Source organism: Rhipicephalus sanguineus, chromosome 5 (assembly GCF_013339695.2).
Source record: "Rhipicephalus sanguineus isolate Rsan-2018 chromosome 5, BIME_Rsan_1.4, whole genome shotgun sequence".
Classification (NCBI taxonomy): Eukaryota; Metazoa; Arthropoda; class Arachnida; order Ixodida; family Ixodidae; genus Rhipicephalus; species Rhipicephalus sanguineus.
This window is the reverse complement of record NC_051180.1, coordinates 131,152,104-131,174,384: the sequence shown is the minus strand read 5'-3', so window position 1 is coordinate 131,174,384 and position 22,281 is coordinate 131,152,104. Positions and strand designations below refer to the sequence as shown.

The window sequence follows — 22,281 nt, the reverse complement described above, 5'->3', positions numbered from 1 at the left end:
CCAGTGGGAGATTTTTTCTGTGCGTTGTTGAACAATAAAAAATTCGCAGCGTGCGCGTTAACTAAAAGCCGAATTCTTCTGTCTCTCATTCCCCATTAGCAGCCATTGGCATGTTCCAGTAGGAAACGTTAGTATAAGTAGAAGTGTAAGTGTTAGCTAAAAGCCGACTTCTTCTGTCTCTCATTCCCATTAGCAGCCATTGTTTACCTCCAAGGTAGTGCCTGGTGAGATTTCTCCTGTGCGTGATTAACCAATAAAAATTTTGTTCTAAACGCCGTTGGTTGATGAAATAAATCAACGAAAGACGCCAGATGTTTTCTAAAAGCAAAACGAAAGAACGCCAGATGTTTCTAAAGCAAAACGAAGAGACGCCAGCTGCTTAACGAAAGACGCCAGATGTTTTCTAAAGCAATGGTTTTCTAAACAATGAAAATTCACAGCGTACACGTAAAATTAAAGTGAGCTGCAAGTCGTCATAACTCTCATCGAACCTTTAGTATAAACGCGCCCGATCTCACGTCGGTGATGATGTACTGGGCAGAATTCACGGAAGATTCACGGTTTACCGATGAAACTCCGCAGTTTCGCCCACTCATCATCATTCACTCCGTGGATATGCTGTGATTTTTTTCTAACGCGTCGACGCGGGTTGCTGTCGTTGTACTGTGTTTACACGTGCCTGCCTTGTGCATCAGACACCCTATGAAAGGTGGACAAGGCCCGAAATAAGGCGAGCACGGTCAATTGGCGAAGGAGTCAGGCCTCACAACGTGAACATGCGCGACCGCTGAGACCACACTTGTGCGGGCACGGTCGTAAATCTCCCAAAAAACATTCCCAACACCTCAGGGATAAAAAAATATAACACAAGACCGTGGTTCTGTAATTTTGTGGCCCCGCCACGGTGGTCTAGTGGTTATGGCACTCGACTGCTGACCCGAAGGTCGCGGGATCGAATCCCGGCCGCGGCGGCTGCATTTTCGATGGAGGCGAAAATGTTTGAGGCCCGTGTACCTAGATTTAGGTGCACGTTAAAGAACCCCAGGTGGTCGAAATTCCCGGAGCCCTTCACTACGGCGTCTGTCATAATCATATGGTGGTTTTGGGGCGTTAAACCCCAGATATTATTATTATTGTAATTTTGTGGCCTTGATCCATCGCGTCAAAGCGCGTCTTTTGTTACTTTCGCTGCAATACTCCGGTGTCATGCAAAAAAAGCGTACTAAAATTTGGAAGGGGCTGCTGCTGTCACGGGTCAGAACGCACCTGGTTCATTAGACAGATTTAGTTGGGCGTCCGCAGCAACGTACGGACGCAGCCTGTCAGCCATTTCCTATGGCAGGCTGCGTCCCTACGTTGTTGAGGACGCTCAACTAAATCTGTCCATTAATTAAATACGCGCGTACGGGCCGTACATTTACGAGCGCTGGTATAACTGCCGACATCTAAAAACTTAACTGACAATCATTCAGGGTTCTTCCTGACGTTGCTGCGGCGCTGAAAAACAATAAATGAAAATGTACGCGAGCTTTGTTTTATCGCATGCTAATTTTTCATACTTCCTCGTGATACGAATTTCGGATGATACGAATATTTTAGGCGGCTCCCGGAGATTCGTATCACCGAGGTTTCACTGTAGTGCTCGCCGTCCTGTCATTACCATTGACAGGCGCGCGCTTCCGGTTTGGCCGCACTACGCATATGCGCGCCGGTACACGGCGATAACTGGATGGTGCGCACTATACCACTGCGGAGACTTGCCGCTGTTCGGGCTTCATTTGACGCCGATTGTACACTTCGTGATTGAAACACGGAAGGTCGCAATGCGAGGCGCACTTGGTTAATCAAGGTATTAAGAAACCAGTATTAAGCAACCGCGCAGTTGACCAAATCCGTACAGCGGCTAAATTAATATGCTTCTTCAGTAATATTTTGACGTTCCTAAATTTTCGTCAAACGTTTACCTACCTACTCAACAAACTCAGCGGCTGTAGGCAACGCTTGAATTCGTGATAATGTCTGCTCATGCTGGAAAGCTTTTCTAGTTTAGAAACCTCTATGTCCTATGTCTTATCGAATGTAGACATATTTTAATTAAACGTGAAAAGCCCATCAAACGAAAGAAAACTATCAGCTCATGCAATAGTCGGTTGTGTGAGGCCCACGTGGTGTGTAACCGGAAAACAATTGAAGTGAGATGGCGTTCATAGTCATAGCTCTTAAAATTGCGATAATGTAGGGACTTAAAGCCAAACAATGGTTATGTTAGTCTCACCTTATGGTGAATATTGAAGCATGAATATCACAAACAAAAGCTAGAAAAAGCCTATGGTTCTGTGTTACGCTTATTGGAGACAGGGGCAGTGAGGCACAGGGAAAATTACAAACGGGAGTGCTGCAGCAGCTTATATTTATTTAAAGTGTGGTCTACATTTCTAGATGCCAACGTAAACCACGTAGAACGCGCTATTGCACCAACACGTTAGAAAACATTTTTGTTGTTCTTTAAAGGAGTACTGACATGAATTTAAAAATTTTTCGGGTTGCTCTAAATGAAAGCACGGGTGTCGAGAACCCTAAAAAGAGCGTCGTGGTGCCTGGGGATGCATTGCATATATTTTTAATACCGCTTCTTTCAACCAGCAGTTTCGGTTTCGGTTTCAAGAGGGCGGCTACAGAGTGACTTGTCAAATCTGCCCGTGGCGTCACGGGCAGACTGCAACCCACGAAATATGCACGTGCTGCCCTTTGCTCTCAGTCGAACGTGGTTCATGATTAGTGAACTGTCGTCCAGTGCCTCCGACAGTGATTTCTGTGATTTAGGCTGCATGCAGAACCCAGACTTCGCAAAACAACTGAGCTGACTTGAAACGTCATAGGGCTGTCCATTCGGTGAAGCTGCCTTGCAGATGCTGGGAGATGAAAACTTTAAAATCAAACTTAAATGTTTATACGTGTTTCCCGGATGCGTTGTGGGGAGAGCGTTAACACTACATGCCAAGGAAACCAAAAATGTCTGTTTGGCTGCACTTCAAAATCGTGTCAGTACTCCTTTAACGAATAGACAGACAACGATATCTGGGGTTTAACGTCCCAAAACCGCGATGTAATTGAGGGACGCCGTAGTGGAGGGCTCGGAAATTTCGACCAGCTGGCGTTCTTTAACGTGCACCTAAATCTAAGTACACGGGCCTCAAGCATTTTCGCCTCCATCGAAAATGCAGCCGCCGCGGCCGGGATTCGATCCCGCGACCTTTGGGTCAGCAGTCGAGTGCCATAACCACTAGGACTACCGTGGCGGGGCAACAATTAAGCAGAAGGTATGCTGAAAGAGATGGCCCCTTCGCTGGTGTCAGTTCGGACTCTAAAATCTCTCGCATGCTTCTATCTCTACGGTCGCTGGCCATGAGAGAGTTCGAAAACTGCGGCGAGCAACGCGACCTCTACACAATCAAGAATGGCCAAGTAAGATAGCGAACTGTGTAATGTTGCTTGCAAATGGCCGGCATGTGTTAGCGCAGACTCCCGTTCATGAAATATTCTGTGGAACCTAGCCTGGTAATCAGTGTTCCAAATCGGCCATGCACTCCTTCAGATTCTCTACATGTCGCTTACACAGAATGAACTAGGCTTTCGCACCAGCAACTGTTCTGTTGTGTACAGAATCATTATTGCGTTAATATCTGCACCTTGAGTGTGCGTACAACTGTTTGGGTTTATAAACCACACATTCGATAACATGTCGTCGTCTTCCACTGTTCCTTTTGGCTTTCCAGGTCGCGGAAGATGCAAAGCTATCGTACGGTACCATGCGAGATGATACGATATCGATTAAGCAGGTCGAGGATTTACCGCCCTTTCTCGATTTACCTTGAGTACGTTCAGATGGACAAAATACTCACACGCGTGTTTGTGCGCACGCAGGTATATGAAGCAAGCGTTCAAAACGAGTTCCATCACTAAAAGTGTCGTAAATAAGTAGAACTATAACTATTAAGAAGCGTTACATCAAGACGCTGGACAAGAATGCAACGTACCCGAACCTGTCAGAATATAAAGCAAAGTGCACTTTGTCTACATGTGCTGGGCAGGCTGAATTCTCCTTGAATTATATCCCCGTCGAAGTTTACTGCTGTGTGGCACTCTCTTCCGCCTTGCATTTGACCGCGAAAAGGTAGCAGAAATCTGTCGTCGTTTTTTTGCTTTTCCCTGCTAAAGCTCTCATGAATCGATGGACGCGTAGGCGTAGTCACATTTATCGCCGTTCGGTCAAATCGTATCTCGCTCCATTCTGTTCTTTCTTTACATAATCTGCCACGAATGGGTGCTCCCCAAAGCGGGAATGAAAAAGTGCTGTTTACTCGCGCTAGTTCTCGCAAGTCAGCGCTTGTCGCTTGGCTCTTACTTGCAGACGCTGGAGCTATGACCTGCACCGTCATACGAAGGAACCATTCACTGAAACCTTCAGTGAAAGGCCTACAATTTGTGACCTCGAGAAACCTGAAATGGCACACGTGCTTGTGCTACCTCGACGACGTCGTTGTGTTTGCTCCAGACTTCTCCACGCATCTTCAACGCCTCCGGCATGTGTTGACGCGTTTGAGCAACGCTGGTCTGCAACTGAATCTAAAGAAGTGCCGATTTGCAGCACGGCAGCTGACAATACTCGGCTACGTCGTGTCCAAGGACGGAATTCTCCCCGATCCAGCCAAGCTTCGGGCCGTGACCGAGTTCCCGAAACCGACGTCCGTCAAAGAACTGCGCAGTTTCGTAGGACTGTGTTCCTACTTTCGGCGCTTCATTCGAAACTTCGCGACTATCATATCGCCGCTGACGAAGCTCCTCGGAAGTAACGGGTCCCTCCATTCGTGGTCGTCAGAGTGCGACGACGCTTTCGCAACGCTCCGTCGTTTGTTGACGTCGCCTCCCATACTACGCCACTACGACCCTACGGCCCCTACAGAGGTACACACAGACGCCAGCGGTGTTGGCCTTGGCGCTGTTCTTGCGCAGCGCAAACCGGGGTTCCCTGAATATGTCGTGGCATATGCAAGTCGTACGCTTACTAAAGCCGAGACCAATTACACCGTCACCGAAAAGGAATGCCTGGCGATCATCTGGGCCCTTACGAAGTTCCGACCCTATTTGTATGGTCGCCCATTTGATGTCATCACCGACCATCATGCACTATGCTGGTTGTCGTCATTGAAGGATCCCTCAGGCCGCCTCGCCCGCTGGGCACTTCGCCTACAGGACTACGACATCCGTGTGCTGTACCGCAACGGACGCCAGCATGCTGACGCCGACGCCCTCTCGCTCTCGCCCTTGCCTGACGATAATACCCCATGCTCGTCACGTAACATTATTGTTTCTTCCATCGACGTTCACACCATCGCTACCGAACAGCGCAAGGATAAATGGATCGCCTCGCTGATTGACTTGCTCACTGATCCGTCGGCAACACCAACCACTCGCGCGTTGCGTCGTCAAGCCCACCATTTCGCCATTCGTGACGACCTACTGCACCGACGAAATTACAACGCCGATGGCCGCCAGTGGCTGCTTGTGATACCCCGCAGTCTGCGTTCTGAAATATGCGAGTCCTTTCACTCTGATCCACAATGCGCGCACTCTGGGGTATCCAAAACTTACCACCGCATTCGACAACGATACTTCTGGCGAGGGATGTACCGCTACGTGCAGAAGTTTGTTCGCTCCTGCCTCGATTGCCAACGCCGAAAACCTTCAACGCACGTGTCACCCGCTGGTCTACAACCATTACCTTGCCCTAACCGTCCGTTCGGGTGCGTGGGCATCGACTTGTACGGACCACTTCCTCTGACATCGGCTGGTAACCGCTGGGCAATCGTCGCTGTTGACCATCTAACGCGATACGCCGAAACCGCCGCCCTCCCAGCGGCTACAGCACGCGACGTTGCCTCCTTCCTGCTACACCGATTCATGCTGCGTCACGGTCCACCCCAGGAGCTTCTCAGCGATCGAGGCCGTGTCTTCTTGTCGGAAGTCGTCGAAGCCATTCTCAAAGAGTGCCATGCTGTTCACCGCAAAACTACTGCTTACCACCCGCAGACGAATGGCCTAACCGAACGCTTTAACCGCACGCTCGGCGACATGCTCTCAATGTACGTCGCCGCCGATCACACAAATTGGGATGCCATTCTGCCCTTCGTCACCTACGCCTATAATACCGCCCCTCAAAGCACAACTGGGTTTTCACCCTTCTTCTTATTGTACGGAAGGCACCCGTCGCACACCATCGACACGATACTCCCATACAAGCCGGATTCAACTGAGTGTGCGCCGATTTCTGACACAGCCAGGCTTGCGGAAGAGTGTCGCGAGCTTGCCAAGACTTTTACAACGCAGGAACAAGAGCGGCAGAAGAGCATTCGCGGTGGCACCACCATTTCTGAGTCCACGTTCCTACCTGGAGCACTCGTATGGCTCTCGGTCCCTACCACTGCAACTGGCCTCTCTTCAAAACTACTGCCGAAATACGAAGGCCCCTATCGGGTCGTCGAGCGCACATCCCCGGTCAACTACGTGATCGAACCCATCGAACCATCTTCGGACATGCGCCGTCGAGGGCGCGACATAGTCAACGTGGAGCGCCTCAAGGCCTACTATGACCCACTCATAGTGACGAGCTGTTAGGTCGCCGGACGGCTCCCTTTTCGTTCCCGGGGTAATTGTAGCGAAGCCTTTGAGTTGAGTAAGGGGTTGCGCTCTCTATAGCCTTCTAGTGGGTCGTCCTCTTGGGCTCTTCCCGCTCGCGCTCTGAGCTCGTGTTCTTGCTTGACTGTCGCCATTGAGCATCGTCGCCGACTGCCGTCTAATAAACACCTCAACAATATATATATATATATATATATATATATATATATATATATATATATATATATATATATATATATATATATATATATATATAGTCGAAGGAGTGGTTGCCGTAGCAGTATAAGTATGAGAGGTGGTCCTCCAAGAAGAGTTCAGTATCCGATACCGCAGTTGCATCCAATTTATCCCTTCCTGAACCGCGCACCAGGTTTTCACTTTCGCCGGCTCTACTTTCTGCAGCTACATTATTCTTCAACTAGACAGAATATCACTAAGCAAACTTTTTCTCCCCTCTCGCTCCCTCTCTCCTTTTCTTCACCTCTCCCTTGTTGTGTATAGAAGGGCAGGAATAAAATGAAATTATATATATATATATATATATATATATATATATAATCATTACGAAAGTGACATGTGGAGTCGCCTGCGAGTGTTGAATGAATGAGAAGTGATCGTGATACTAAAATATGAGAACGTGGAAATAGCACAGATGCCTCATCAACGCCTTTGAAAAGATTGCTACGTAGATGTACACAGATTTTAAAAGCTGTATTCGATCTTGAGCTCAGCTAAACAAGCATATTGCCTCCTGCGTTTTGCACAGTGCTTATTAATCTATTCCTGTTGTAACGAAAACACGTTTTAGATTTGGTATCAAGTTACGTGGTGGTGCAATAGGCAGTAGCTAAGTCGTGCGAATCGTACAAAAGTGACGAAATCAATATTCTAATGATATGTGTTCGCTCTCTGTACGTAGATGATAGTGGATCATGCTATTAACTTGTTCTCGTCCTTCGAACAAATATGCAGAAACAAACCATGCGTAGCTATTACTTTAGTTTGGTAGGCCTCACTGAAACGCTGTAGTTTGTTGGCGATCCTGGCGCATTTCGTATACGCTCTGAATTTTGGTGCAGTGCCTACACCGATTCATTCATCATGTCCATACGGAGCAGCAAGCTAGGAATGCCGCCAGGCACCCGCCGCGGTGGTCCAGTGATCATGGTCGTCTACTACTGACGCTAATGTCGCGGGATCGAGTCCCTGCCGCGGGGGCCGCATTTTGATCAAAGCAAAATGTCGAAGGTCCGTGTGCTTAAATTGAGGCGCACGTAACACGAACCATAGGGGCTCAAAATTTTCGGAGCCCTCGACTACGGCGTTTCTCATATTCGTTTCGTGGTTTTCAGATGCGAAACTCTAATTATTATTGTGATATCGCGAGGCAATAGGCCTCTCGTATTCATTAAGTAAGCACTCTGTCTCCCCCTTTCTTGTACGGTTGCATGAAATTCCAGTTGTCCCCATCGCTACCCAAGCAATGCTGTTTATACAGTCTACCGAAATCACGCAAAAAAGGAATATCAAAGGAACTGAACATGATATATTGTTTATGACGAAGGAAACGATCATTGCTACTGATTCTTGCGCACCGTTTTATCTGCTCAACGTGCCTTACGACGGTGATGTTCTTAGCGTGATGCATAAAAGTTTTGTTTGACGGCTTAAGAGGAACAAAAGTGAAGTTGGCCGGACTTGTAGACTACGCGGAAATCTTCTATGCCAGCTTAGTGGAAGCTTCCTAAGCTTTAAATCCTAAATGGTGGGAGGCTTGCATCCATTGCCGTGTTGCTTGGCATCGTTGCAATTCGCAAAACATAAAAAAACATAAAGAGCACACAATACAAAATTGGCGCTGTAAAATGTGCGCAAAAATTACTGAACAGACAGAAAACATTCCCCAATTCCGAGTAAAATGCGGGAAAATGCAGGAGGCTAAGACAAAAGCCTTCAGTCAGCTTTGTTTTCATTCCGCTGTCGCACGCAGTAGTTTGTACTTCCGCATTTGTTGTTCCACGACAGGCGCGTTCTTTTGTGAATGACGGGAAGCAATTAATAGAAAGGATAAGTGCCTTTGATGTGAAGTGCATTCAGCATAGTACTGATTAGAAAAGGCTCTAGTCGAAAACAATCACCCCGAGGTTGCCTTTCGGCAAAAGCCCTGTTCTCGTGAATTATCGTGTAAACTCTTAGGAGCTTCTACCAATAATGTTTGTTTGATTTATTTTTATTTTTCTCTAAACCAATACAGTACGACGCTGCGATCCACGGTTACCTTGTCACGCCTGCATGGTTGTAGTTGAATCGGCTGTTCTCGAGAAAACCAAGCTTTGGTTAATTACATACAATCTTTTTGTACAGGAGTCCTTTTTTATTTAAGTGAATGTGTGAATATTAAGCGAAGTATCGAATGGCATGAATTGGTGACGGTGATGAAACCAGACAGTCCAGTGTCAAATGGATAATTCTGTTTGTAGCTATTAACTCAGCCTGTGGCTGGCACGTTAACCAGTATTTTCACATAGTTAATATTTGCTTACTGGCCTCAACAGCAAACAGTAAACACGCTTAACAGTAAATACGTTTGCAATTCAGGAATGCCATGATACTAATGGTCGCTCATCGCTTATATACTGATTGAGCGAAGCTTGCTCTCGTTTCTTGTTTTGATTAGTAAACGAGCCACCGAGTTCTTCATTATAGGGTCAGCTATAAGCAAGCGGTACTTGTTAGAAAGGCTAGAAAATCGCGTCGGACGAAATGATCCTATAGCCGACAATGGAGCGTTTTAGTATAGAGATAGTGGCCCAGGATACACGCTAAAATAAGCATAAATTCACAATGCAGACACCGAGGAGGCGACGACTGCTTTGAGCGTAGTGGACCTCCGCTATTCTTAGCGTTCGCCGCGGAAGGCCATCGCTCGCAAAATACCATTTAGGGTCGAAAACATCGTGGTACCCACGAAGCGGTGCCCGCCCTGTTCGTACACACATAGCCTAGTCCTGCTACTTTGTACAACTCTTGCACACACAGGAGATGTTGCTGCTAGCTATCTTACTTCTGTAATAGACTTACTTTGCAAATAAAGTGCACGGACTATACCTCAACGTTGCTTTAGATATAGATTCTTTGTTTAGGGCAATGTTGTATCGAACGTAAACTATTGCTCGCGCTGCATGTTTGAACAAGCTATAGTAAAATGCTTGCAAATAGCATTGTGCAAAGTGTAGTGCGAAAAACGAGCTGACGCTAACAGAAGTTAACGAAAACTTTCTATTAAGAGAGAGAGTGCACGCTGCACTTCATCTTCTTGTACCCGTCGTTTGTGGCTTAGAAACAAAAGCACAATTGCAAAGTTACGGTAGTGACTGGATCAGAGAAGTCTTTCTGTGCCAAGATGGAAAAACAAAGGAAAAAAGACATAGCTTCTAGTATAATATAGTGGCCCAGTACTGGAGCCAGCGCAGACAAAATTGTAGTAGGGAGAGCATGTGATTTTGCGTTGTGATGAAATTCCGAAAATTTACCGAGATAGGGTGGAGAAAGCTGCCGGAAATAAGGGCAAAAAGAAATTGAACCAAAAATTCCACGCTCAAACAAATAGTGCTTAAAAATTGGTTAGATGACCGAACCGATCCAAGCACCGAGTTGCACAAGAAGAAGTCATTTTACTTAAGAATAATTTGTACTGCTACTATTTAACCAACACTGGCGACGCAACGTTAATCATCATTTTGCCAACAATAGCCGACATTACCTATCAAAGCCACCAATTAGTCAACACTCGATGACATTAACCATATTTTACTTATCACTAACCAGCACTAAAAATAAAATATAAACCAAATACAATATTGGAATGAGAAGCGATACCCTTAGAATAAACCTTCCAATGTACATCACTCGTACGACATTTAGCCAAAGTTGTAAGACTCCTACGTGAACAAATATTTTTATCTATCCGAAACATTCTAGCAAGTCACTGTTTCCAAGTAAATAAATAAGCGCGATATTTTTTCGATTACGCTTGAGATGGTCGCTAAAATTGCTGGGACATTAGGCGTGAAGTGATGCAGTCGTGAGTAACGGTGCAGTAAAGAGGCTGCCAAATAGCTTGAGAGCACTTGTGTTTGCTTAGCCACTAGTTCAAAACAAATGAACAAGTGTTTTTTTTTTTTCAATTTACAACCATCGACACTGCGTCGAATCGAACCCACAATCTTATTCAGAGTAGTGGAAGTCACTACCACGAACTCAAGCGCAACAGTCACATGTCGGGGCGGTGAAACAGAATGCTAGAAACACACTGAATCACTATGTCCCATAATTTAAAGAAATAACCATAGAAGGGAAAAGACAGCGGTGCAGCGCCAGCCGCAGATAGCAACTGATCGCTGCCTACTTCTAGTCACAGATAGCTCTACCTTTCTCGCTCCTGTTTTCCTCTGAATATACGTACCTAAATCCCTTCCTGACAGCACGAAGCGTAAGTAGGTCGGTGGATGGCGTACATCAAAGTTTGCAGGCAGTTAAAGTGTAAAGTAAAGAACAATAAATGAAGTGCCAACTGTACCTAGCGTAAAAATGGAAGGATGCAAATACTGCAAAGAAAGAAAGGAGTAGACTCTACTGCTCTTTCGCGTTTTTTATCGAAGACTGCGCAGGTGGAAGTCCAATCATTTCCGAGGCAGAAGCGAGCAACAGAAGTTTCTTTCAGGTTAGTTCGTTTATTTTAACGCCAGACGCAAAGGAAATGTATACGATAGTAAAACGAAAACATATAGACGAGCTACATCCGCATTTTTATCGCTTTTTTTGACCCCTATACCAGATTTATACTTCTTTTGTAGTAAGTGCCTCCTAGGGAGATAAAGGTTAGAACTAGCACTCGTAACTAAGGGTAGTGATAGGATCTTCAAAGCCATCGATTTTGCAGATAAAATATGTTCGAATTTCGAACTTCTTTCTTTTATATTTTTGTAATTTTATGACAGTTTTAATTCTGAAAGGTACTGAGGATACAAGGATGCGGTGGTTCAGCTTCACCGTGTGGACCGGCAGCTGTTAAAATTGTATTGGTCAGATGCTCCATCTTTGTTTCTTCGGATTCTCTGTGCGCTGGTGATGTCAACAACATAACTTATCAGTGCACAATAAGAATATTACCTCCATTTCAAATTTTCGTTGCCTTTTCGAACTTTGAAAATGTAAGAAATAAGTTATTACAATTTTGTAAGAAGATGCAAAACACAGTTAACGGCTTTGGTTTTTGTACGCTGATGTAGGCGCAGTGTAGCGCCCAAAGGAGGGCGCTACAACGGCATTATGTGGCGTTATGTCACATGACGTCACGCCAGAATTTGTAACCTCATCACGTGATGATGATTGTTTGTCCCACTCGTCCCAGACGGCGCAGGAGGCGGGATGCCGACGGTCAAGTTTCGTGTTTAGTGAGGCGTATAACGCTTTCACCTTAATAATAATGAAATTCCTTTTATATCAGTGCTAATGGCACAGAATGAACTGTAGTAGCGATTAAGCTGCCATGTAGTCAGACTAACGTCTTCATAAAAGAAACATAATTGAGACATGACATATGAAGGTGTTTTAATGTAAAAGAAAGTCTGAGATTATAGTTAAATTGTATCCTACATAGCTTGAACTTTGCTGCCATTCCTCGCTTCTTCAACTGTCTCCAATGTTGAGCTCGTTGGCAGAGCTCACTCACTATACCAGCAGAACGGCCGTTCTACATCATGAAGCCGTCCTCACATGGGAAGATCGTAATTAAACCGAACTGCGTACGTCCATCAAAGATTTTCTTCACAAGAAGACAGGAATTATGAAAGAATAACACAAATGAATCCTCTGAAATCTACATTCGAAAGATGATTCAGCGTGCTTTGCAAATGACAGTGACAAGAATCGGAGCTCATCTACCAGAGAATCATTTAATAAACATTCCTTATGACTCGGCCGATAGGCAGCTAGAAAAACATTTCACTCGTGCAAGAAATGATTGCCGGGACGAGAAGAACTTTCGATCGAACATTTGCCTCTGTGGACCATGCCCATATATATTTTTCTCTATTTAATGTCAAGGGAGTATAAGCGATGTTCGGAGAAGTAGGCGTCAAACATTGTAGCTTGGTCAGCGCTAGGACCGTAATGAACCACATTTCTTTGCCTGCAGTGTTGCAGCTGTTCCGGCCATCAGACTCTCTGCTTCTTTCATTCATTTTCCATGAGCACTGTTGACTGTTTTTCTGTGGACACTCATCATTCACACAAATGTGCCTTCGCCGTTACTAGGACTTGCCGCAATCATGTCAGTGTTTTCTTTTTCTTAATTTTATGCTTCCGCCTCCTCAACGCAAACGCATTGGAAGCTTCGTCGGCTGCCCCATCATTTTCCCAAGAAATCTACGCTCCACTCACTCTGTTTTAGTTTAATATTTTTGCCATGCCCCTGTTTCTTGCATTTTCTTCAGTTTTCCCAATTTCCTACATCACTTTTCCGTAATATTTCATATTCGGTAGGCATTTGCCGCCCTCGACTCTTCTGCAATATCTGATAGACTACGCTATTTCTAGCATTGCTACCAAGTGTTTTCGTGCTTCAAATGTTTTATTTGTTGGTTTTTATTCTTTCTGCACACATTAGATGCGATGTTGGCAGGCACGATTGCAAGATGGTTTTCGGCGGTGGCTTAAGAATAAAAAAAAACCAATAAATATTATCACATAAGGCCTGTAAGGAATAAGAGGAGGCTCCTTTCAATACGGCGATGAGGCAGAAAAATTAAACACAAGAAAAAGAATGTTTGCATACCACTCAAGCACTTTTCTTTCTGTGTATCGCTTGTTATATGTCAAAGATGTCCGCTAATGTTAACGTCTCCCTGGCCGTATTAGTAGTGACAAGTCTTTCGCAGCTCTGAACAAAGTGGCAGCCATTACGTAGCTTTACAACGGCGTATCTTGGGCTTTCCGTACGCAGTCGCTTTGTCTTGTACCATTCTCAATGCGTTATGCCGTGAACACTCCTTCGGATAGCATTCGGGCTCCAATTTTCGGAAAATTGTGAGCATACCCAAGCCGCCCTCAAAGCTGCTTTACATTGATTTTATGAACGCTCTATCTTGAATCTTCTGCCTTCAGGTGTGTGGTGTGCAAACGGTATTATAAAACAACTACGGCGCGCTTGCGACAAATCCACGAATGCAAAGAACACACGGCCTGTGTAGTCAATTCTTAAACTGCCTATTACTTCATTTACGACCGTGTGGTTCTAATTTTGTGGGGATGTAGAATAAAAAGGAAAACAATTGAAAATGTGGCATACTCCCTTACGGCTAGGTTAAGTAGCGAGTACTTAAAGAACGGGCAAGTGTAACGGAGGTCCAGCGCACGTGAGTGTTTTTATATGGCCGGAAGTGGTCTGCAAAATAGCAGCACGATATAGTACATTATCTAATCAGAAGACAATGTAACAATCTCTCTGAGAAAATACATGTGAACTGAATTCGTTAGAAGACCATGGTATAGGCCTACTTGTCTATCTAGGCTGTCTATATTCTTGTCTAGCTAGATCACTTGTAGCTTAAACGGCTTTGCAGATCGGGAATCAGGTGCCATGGGCACCTGATCATCGAGTGCGCATGACAGCTATACACAGACGCATCACCCTCACCGAAATACTTCAATGCCAGAGAACAAAGCGAGAACTTCGTCCTAACGAGTACATGAAAAAACAAACGACGCTTCATCGCGAAGGCCAAGCAAGCAGTGAAATTCAGAGTGTTCCTAGAATGAAGAAACCTCGCACCTAGGGTACAAACCAGGCTTGGCCCTGTGTACTGTCTCGAAAATAAAAGTTTATTCTTAATCATCATGCTGTAACGTATGCTTTACCCTAATCCCTCTGCGCGCGTGAGTGCGTGCGTGCGTGAATGCATGAGTCACTGTTGGTGAATGGGAAGGAGGGGTCTTTCACCCTTCGCTCCTTCCCTAATGTACGGCAGTAAATCATACATTTCGATTCTTATTAATGTACCTCCTTACTCATATTCGTTATTTGTCTCTCAATTTCTTTCCCTTCGATTACATGCATAAACTACACAAGCTCAGTGTTAACGCACGAGAACTTTAGTAGCTAAGGTTTTCTTGATATAATTCATGCATAGCATGTCGGCTGACACGATGAACGGACGACATACTTTCAGATAAATCACCGCCTCGTATACATCGAGAAACGCGGTCTCAATTTGACAAAAATAGTTCCGCAAGTACTGAAGCGCAGCGTGACTAAACCGCGGAGCGTGCTTCTCGTCGTCCTGAAAGAATACTATTTACAAGTATCCGTGTCGAGGTCGTGCAATAAAACGCGTAAAGCGCGTACATAATATAACGGGGCAGGCTAAGGATGATTCAGTAAAACAAACTTTTGAGCCAATCACGACGATGTCCAGCGCTGAGTTTTTCGTGGCCCAAGGTGAAAAACAATTTCAAGAAGCCAGTAGTGACACTGTTTTACTACGTCATAAATACGGTAAAATAAACCTTAAAAAGCAGACCAGTCGCTCCAAGCTGAGACTGACCAAAACTACATCATACCACGCCAGTCCGACTACTAACAGGGCATAGTGAATCGCAATCTGGCGAAGTGTAGCTATAAATCTTGTCTGTCTATTCCCGGGGGTCGCTACTTCGGATATCTTCTTGACCTGAAACTCATAGGAAGAGATATGCCCAAACATATGTAAAAATATGTCCGAACATCTTATTCGACTTATCCGTGTATCTACTTTCTTTCTGCACAGTTCTTAATTTTTTTTTCTTTTTCCTCCAAGTGATATTATAGCATGCCCATTTTCGAAACATTCTTACTGCTGCTTCATAAAGTGACTTCCAAATGCTCAAAACATTTTGATCTCATTCCGTTAATTATAAGGACCGGTTTTAAGTTTTTGAATATTCTCCTAATAAGAGAGATGCGCGCTTTACTGCAACCTCTACAAGGTGATGGAAAACCCAGAAAGTAATGTACGACTGCTGTCTTTGATTCCCAGCAAGTTAGAATTGCTAGGAATTTCGTGTTGAAAGCAGCAACGAATAGATTTGAGATAATCGAGACGTAATTTCTAGAGCAATGTCGATCATTTAAAATGATTAGCTGGTAAAACGTAGGAGCGGGACGTATGTCGCCTGCGCAGTAGGCCACGTTCTATTACTAGTCATGCGTATGACCCTGAAATCGGAGCCAAAGCCACATAACCAGGTTTTATTTTGTGCTTTTGCTTGGATTTCTGTATGCGTGCAAGAATGTTGAAGCGCAGAAGTCAAGGGGGAATTAATAACTAAAGGGGATAAGGGAGCCAACAAATTCATAAAGTAATAAATTAAGTTTCACAACGGATACCGTTGTTTGAGAAATCGCGCATAATAGCCACGTTTCTAGTTGCTGGCCGTAATTATCCATATATACGGTTTGATGAATTGGTGAACAACGAGCTGCCAACAAGGTGCTTTCGCAATGTCCAAGTCAAAATATGGCGTTATGCCATCGGTGCAATTTTCGCATGCCATATGCTGCGAGGTAAATTTGCGCGCACCGTGCACAGTCCGACAGTGGTTAACAAGAAGTGTTATCATTTTTAGGAAATATGGTGGCGAAAACGTAAAACAGAAGTAATTGTCCGGCGGCATTCGGGAGTGCCGGACACATGTCAACACCGACCGGTTTCCCACCGTAGGTGACTTAACGCAGGCGATGGCACACAAATGAAGACTTCGTTGAGCGGAATTCCACGCTGCGCGTACGTGCGCAATAATGTCATTTAGAGCTTTAACTAGTACTCCATCCATATCCACATCGGTCGGATTCGGATATGCGGGTAGGGTCATTGACATGCTTTTTGCCGCAAATTAAGACACCACAAAAAAAACGAACACGAGGATGACTCGGCTGCATGTTTCTTTCACTTATGGCGTCTTAATTTGCCGCAGAAACACGTCCTTCAGGAAACACCGACTAGGCCAACAGAAGCTTCTGACGGGTAAGGTCAGAGGAGAATTTCCGCGCCGGGTCATTCTAGAATCATTTGGCTCATGAAGCAACGCAAGAGACGTGGACGCACTGTCACGAACAGTTTCTTCGGCTGTAATGGACGTTAAAGTACAAATAGCTTTCGCATAACGAAGTTAGCTAATTATTTTATACAAATTTTACTAGATTTCTTATACGAAGGCTGAAAAAGTATTAGGAATGTGAAAATAATGTGTTTCACGTCGAGACTGCAACTACATTGGTGATAAATCGGCGTCCTTAAGCATGAAACCAAAAAGAGCACCACAAAATTGATTCAGTTACCGCTTAATTGTTGTTAAGCAGCTGTAACACCAGTCCACATAACGTTAAAACATTTCTAAACTTATCTGCACGTAGATCGGCTTCACATAGAGTTCGCTTTACTGCATTCAAGAGACATTTCTATATCAGCTCCCATATTGTCCAGGTCCATGCTGAAGTAAAAACTGCGTCCCAATGATACGTGTTCTCGATTATAAGAAGTGCAACTACACTGTCAATATCATTAGCGGTGACAGTTTATCCGAGTGGTCTGGTGGTTATAGTGCTCGATTGCAGACCCAACGGTTGCAGGGTCGAATCGCGGCCGCGGTGGCCGCATTTTTGGGCGGAAGAGAAAATGTTTGATGCCCGTGTAGTTACATTTAGGTACAATTAAAAGAGCCCCAGGTGGCCAATTTCCGGAGCCCTCCTCTACGTCGTCCTTCATAAACATATCGTGATTTCGGGACGTGAAACCCCAACAATTAATATTATGTTAATTTATCCGAAATTTTTTGGCTCAGTTTGTTCAGTCTTAATAATAATATATGAGGTTTACTGTCACAAAACCACGATATGATTATGAGAGACCCGTTTGTTCAGTCGCGTATGTTGAGAACACAGGAATGAAGCTACCGCAAGCGTTTTGTTGGCGAAAGCTTATAGTGCATCGGCACGGTGGCTTTCTTTCTTTCTTTCTTTCTCGTTTCCGTGTTATGCGTAGTAACCATTCCGTCTCGTTTTTCGGCTTTGCGTCACCATGAAGAAAGACGTAACGCTGTGGTGAAAGCCACTGGGGCAATGAAGAACGCATGAGCAGCAACAAAAAGAAGGAGGAGCGTGAGGCCCGAGTGTCAAGGAGGCCACACGCAAGCGCCGGCCACATAGCGGCCGAGAAATCGCAGTATAAAATGCTGGACCGTGCCACAGCACTTCAGTAACACTTTGTGCCTTCTACACCCCTGTGCACGCTCTGAGCGAACGACACGTTGCTGTAGCACGTCTTGGAAGGAAGAATCTGCAGACCTGCGCGTGAACGTTTCCGTGCGGAAAAGGTTTACTCGCCCTCTCCAGTCACCATGTGTTCGGCGGCCGCTCTTCTCGCTCAGGTAAGCGCCGTGCTCGAAATCACTTCCTACGACTGCAGTCGAGGAGTGTTCACAACATACAATTATTGTCAGTGATGCCTTAATAGGTCCAGCTACACTACTAATTACATTTCGTGGATGAAACCGGACCTCAAAATTCGACCATTCAATTTTAATATATGTAAGCTAGGTATCCAGCCAGAAGCTTTTGTAGCGTGCACAGCTGCGGATTGCGCATTTTGCCGACTGGATGTCAAGGTTTGCCTGTTTGCTGTGTTTAGCTCAAAGCCGCTGTAATTCCGTTTTCAAACACATAGGGGCCAGCAGCGGTCGTACCGGGCACCTTGCCTCAAGCAGTACTGATGTGAATAGAGGACAGACAGACGATCCTCCTTCGGCCGTAGGACCGATTGAGGGTGGAGAATCGCAAACCTTATGTTTGTTACGATCCTTAGTTCAGAGGAATCCCGTAACGATAACTGTCGCTTCGCCATTAAGGAATACGTCGCTATAACCCAGCGCACGTTTCTGTTGTAACTGTGTGGTTTACATCATTCAGAATCAACCGAAATTATGGACAAAGCTCCTGCATACTTTGTAAAAACGGGTGGTAGCGCACGTTTTGTTTGCAAAGCGAGAAAACAGGTATGATCGCAATCGGTAATTTACTGTATGTTGCCCATAGCCGTGCCTTCCTGCGCGGCGAAAGGTGCCGGGCCTACTTATGAACTCCTCCTTACCGAAATCACTCGATGAAGCCAATTAGATGGCGAGCCAGGCTTTTCGCCATCCAAGGCAACCATCCGCAAACTGTGGCGTTTTCTGCAACCAGCACGAGGAGCCGCCACTTTGTGCTAATTAAAATGGCAATATGTCGCAGAAACTTGCATTAACGAGTGAACTTTAAAATTCTTTGTTTGCGCAAATTACGACGTGAAAGTTCACAGCAAACACGCAAGGTACCATGTTGCTTTCTCTGTGTGGGATCCTTCTTTTGTATTTCTTAGTTTGCGCCCGAAAGAGTCTTTAGGAGGCCGCATGATTTAGCTCAAGAAGTTATTTTGTTGAAAACTACAGACTGCTCTTACCGAGATACCCAACATTTTTTCAAACGCCGGCGCAAAATCGCAGTTAGACGCTGTCGGAAATCGGGATCTCAATGGCTACAAAAATTTTCGCCAGTAGTACACACGTCACGTAGAACGCAAAATAATGCGTCATTCCTTTCTTCAAGCGACCAGTAATTCAGCATAATCGGCCCGAGGACACCGAGCCAGGCAACTGCAAGTGCAGTGCAAGGAGTCTACACTAGCTTTGTGCAACGTGATATTTTTAGCGTTCTGGAAATGATAAACAGCCATAGACTACCCTTATACTTAAGTGCGTTTGCTTGTATTGTACTGTGCAGTGGTGCAGATAAGCCTGCATTGTAGTATCTTGCCTTCGCTAGCGATGGCTAGGCTGCACTCGAGTAAAGTGTACGGTTTAACACCACGCTTAATGGTCTGCCTAAAGTCCAGAGTAGGGTACTCTTAATTTCCAACAGCGAACGGGTCGCACGAATAACACTGCAAGTTCTGTCAAGTATCGCGCCGTTTCTTTGCAGGCACTCGCGCTTTGCATGGTCTCCATGGCTGCAGCCGGCGGTCAGTTCGGATTTGGTGGATTTGGCGGTGGATACGGCGGTGGACTTAGTGGGGCCTTCGGCCCTTCTTTTGCTGCCACATTCGCACGTCAGGAACAGTATTACGTGAGTACATTTGGATACATTTGGAGGCGCTATATAAAGTACTGCAAGATGAGACACAGAGCACATGGCAAGTCTCGAAAACGACTAAAATACGGCTCGCGTGAAACCATTAATGCGGTAATTGCAATATTTATCAGACATTTTTGCAGAAAGTAATGTACCCAAGCTAAGTCAGAAAATATTGTTGTCATGCTATGCACCAGATTGCCATTTCGGAATCAGCATCGACCTTAATGAAATTTTAAAGGACATAGTGCCGGTCGTTAGACCTTTTTAGGTAAAATCCTCAGCTCTTACTTTAGTGCGCTGTCATTAAAAGAGAATACTATTACTTAAACAGCGCGGTTTTACCGTACAAAGTGTTTTCAAAGTTTTCATAATACCACAAGTACGAAAGAAGCACCAAAGATAAAGTTCCACAAATACTACTGCGACGGAGATTAACCCTCGCGTGCTCCTCTCATAAAAAAGAAACACAACTCACCCAGTACATTTCTGCAGTATCTCGTACATCTTAATCTCTCAAAAGAAACAGAAAGAAAACCCGAATAGGACTTGTTTAATCGATGGACAAAAACGCCGGATAAATGTCAGTTACGACCTTTCAAGTCCGTATAGACCCATGATTATGGACATTGCGCACATGCGATCGTAGTATGTTACGCTTGGAACTAACGAAAATTCAGCGCTCTTCCTTCGCCTGCGTAAATGAGGATTGCGCTGCCAATCACTAACATTCGGCGTGAGAATATAGATTCCGCGTGTCGCAAGGTTCGGGGGAAGTACATTTCGTTTTTAAAACAAGGATTCAAATCATTAGTCTTTCCGTTCAAACTGAGTCATGCATTTGTATTCGCTTGTATAATAAAACCTTTCTTTTAAATCAAGCACTACATTCAGAATAAATATGTCGCTGTAGTACTTCTTAAGTAGAAATAGCTGATAATATGTACCGAGAAAGCATGAATTGTGCCTGGTTAAATCGAACAACACGGTGACGATATGCGAAGTTTCTTCTGGAAGGCGTCCAGTGGCAAGCAGCCGTCCCTAAGCCTAAGGAGGAGGAGAAATAATCTTTATTGAGAACCAGCAATTTCAGTGGCGCGGCCTAGGCCTCTCACCTGGGAACGTCGAGGTCTTGCCTCTGCACCACCTCGCGGGCTTCCTGGGGAGGAAAAACATTGATTAAAGGTACAGGGTGCATGAAGGCAACCATCGGAATTAATTATTTTATGGCTTACATCGCTTGTAGGTTAATGAAGGCTGTCGTACTAAACTGCTGTCTCTAATGCAGCCAGCCCAACCGTACAGCTTCGGCTACAACAACCAAGACCAGTACGGCACCAGGACCTACCAGAAAGAACAAGGCGACGCCTCGAACACAAAGACCGGTATGTACGGGTATTCGGACGCCAACGGCATCTACCGCCAGGTGAAGTACATCGCTGACGCTGGTGGATTCCGCGCAAAGATCGACACCAACGAGCCCGGAACCGCCCCTGGTGCTAGCGCCGACGCAGTGTACAACGCTAACCCACTCCCCGCTGGTCGACAGTACCGTATCATCGGTGGCTCGTCGCCCTTCTCATCTCCCTACACGAGCGCATCCACTTACGGCTTCGGATACGGCCGTCCATGGTCTGGATAACCTAGCACGTGATATAGGTTTAAATATAATTGAAGAACTTCCGCAGCTTCTGACACTGTTCTTTAGTCAATTGAACAGCCAAGCAAGCTGTTGAAGAGGTTTAGCGTTTTCTTCGACTATTATAGGTATCCTAAATGCAATAAACCTTTCTTTTATTTTTCATGTATGGCCTCTAACCTCCATTTCTCTTGGCGTCTTCATTTGGCAGATAGTACGGGTGATATTAGAAACGATAGTAAAGGCGACAGCGAATGAACAAGTGGTACTGAGGATCACCATTACAAGAACCAGCATTGTAAGAGCCGCCTGCATAACATCTGCAAACTCCCCCTTTAATAGCAGATGCCACAGCTTTGTTAACTACATTACAAGCAATTAATAGTTAAGAACTGTGATATCAACCAAACTCCATTGAACCTTTTAGGAAATGTGCCACTACGGATGCTATAGGTCACTATAAACACTGTAAACTAGGGCAGTATAGACACACACCTGTTTTCAAAAAATGCTTCCAAAATCCTCAAAAACATACGAAATCCGATATTCGCTTGGTTCCTTTATAATAACATATTCTATTGCTGAAGACATCTCAAGATTACTAGGTACAATAATTATAGTATTAATGAAAAGAATGACATATTTCTCTTTTTAATAAAAGAAAATAGCCATTAAAGTGAAATCGAATTCAAGTCCTTCCTTCAAATGGTAATTTTCGGGGAGCCATAGAATTCCACCAATATCA

General features: G+C 45.0%; 1 protein-coding gene across 1 annotated transcript in view; it reads left to right on the top strand.

Moving 5' to 3' along the window:
* The window catches only part of LOC119392960 (uncharacterized), a 30,625-nt gene extending 8,951 nt beyond the window's left edge, over positions 1-21,674 (top strand). Inside the window, exons 2-3 of the mRNA XM_037659853.2 lie at positions 19,748-19,891; positions 21,186-21,674. Coding sequence (XP_037515781.1) covers positions 19,748-19,891; positions 21,186-21,539 — 498 coding nt within the window. The 3' untranslated portion in view covers positions 21,540-21,674. The remainder of the gene's footprint in view (positions 1-19,747; positions 19,892-21,185) is intronic.
* Positions 21,675-22,281: the final 607 nt, after the last annotated feature.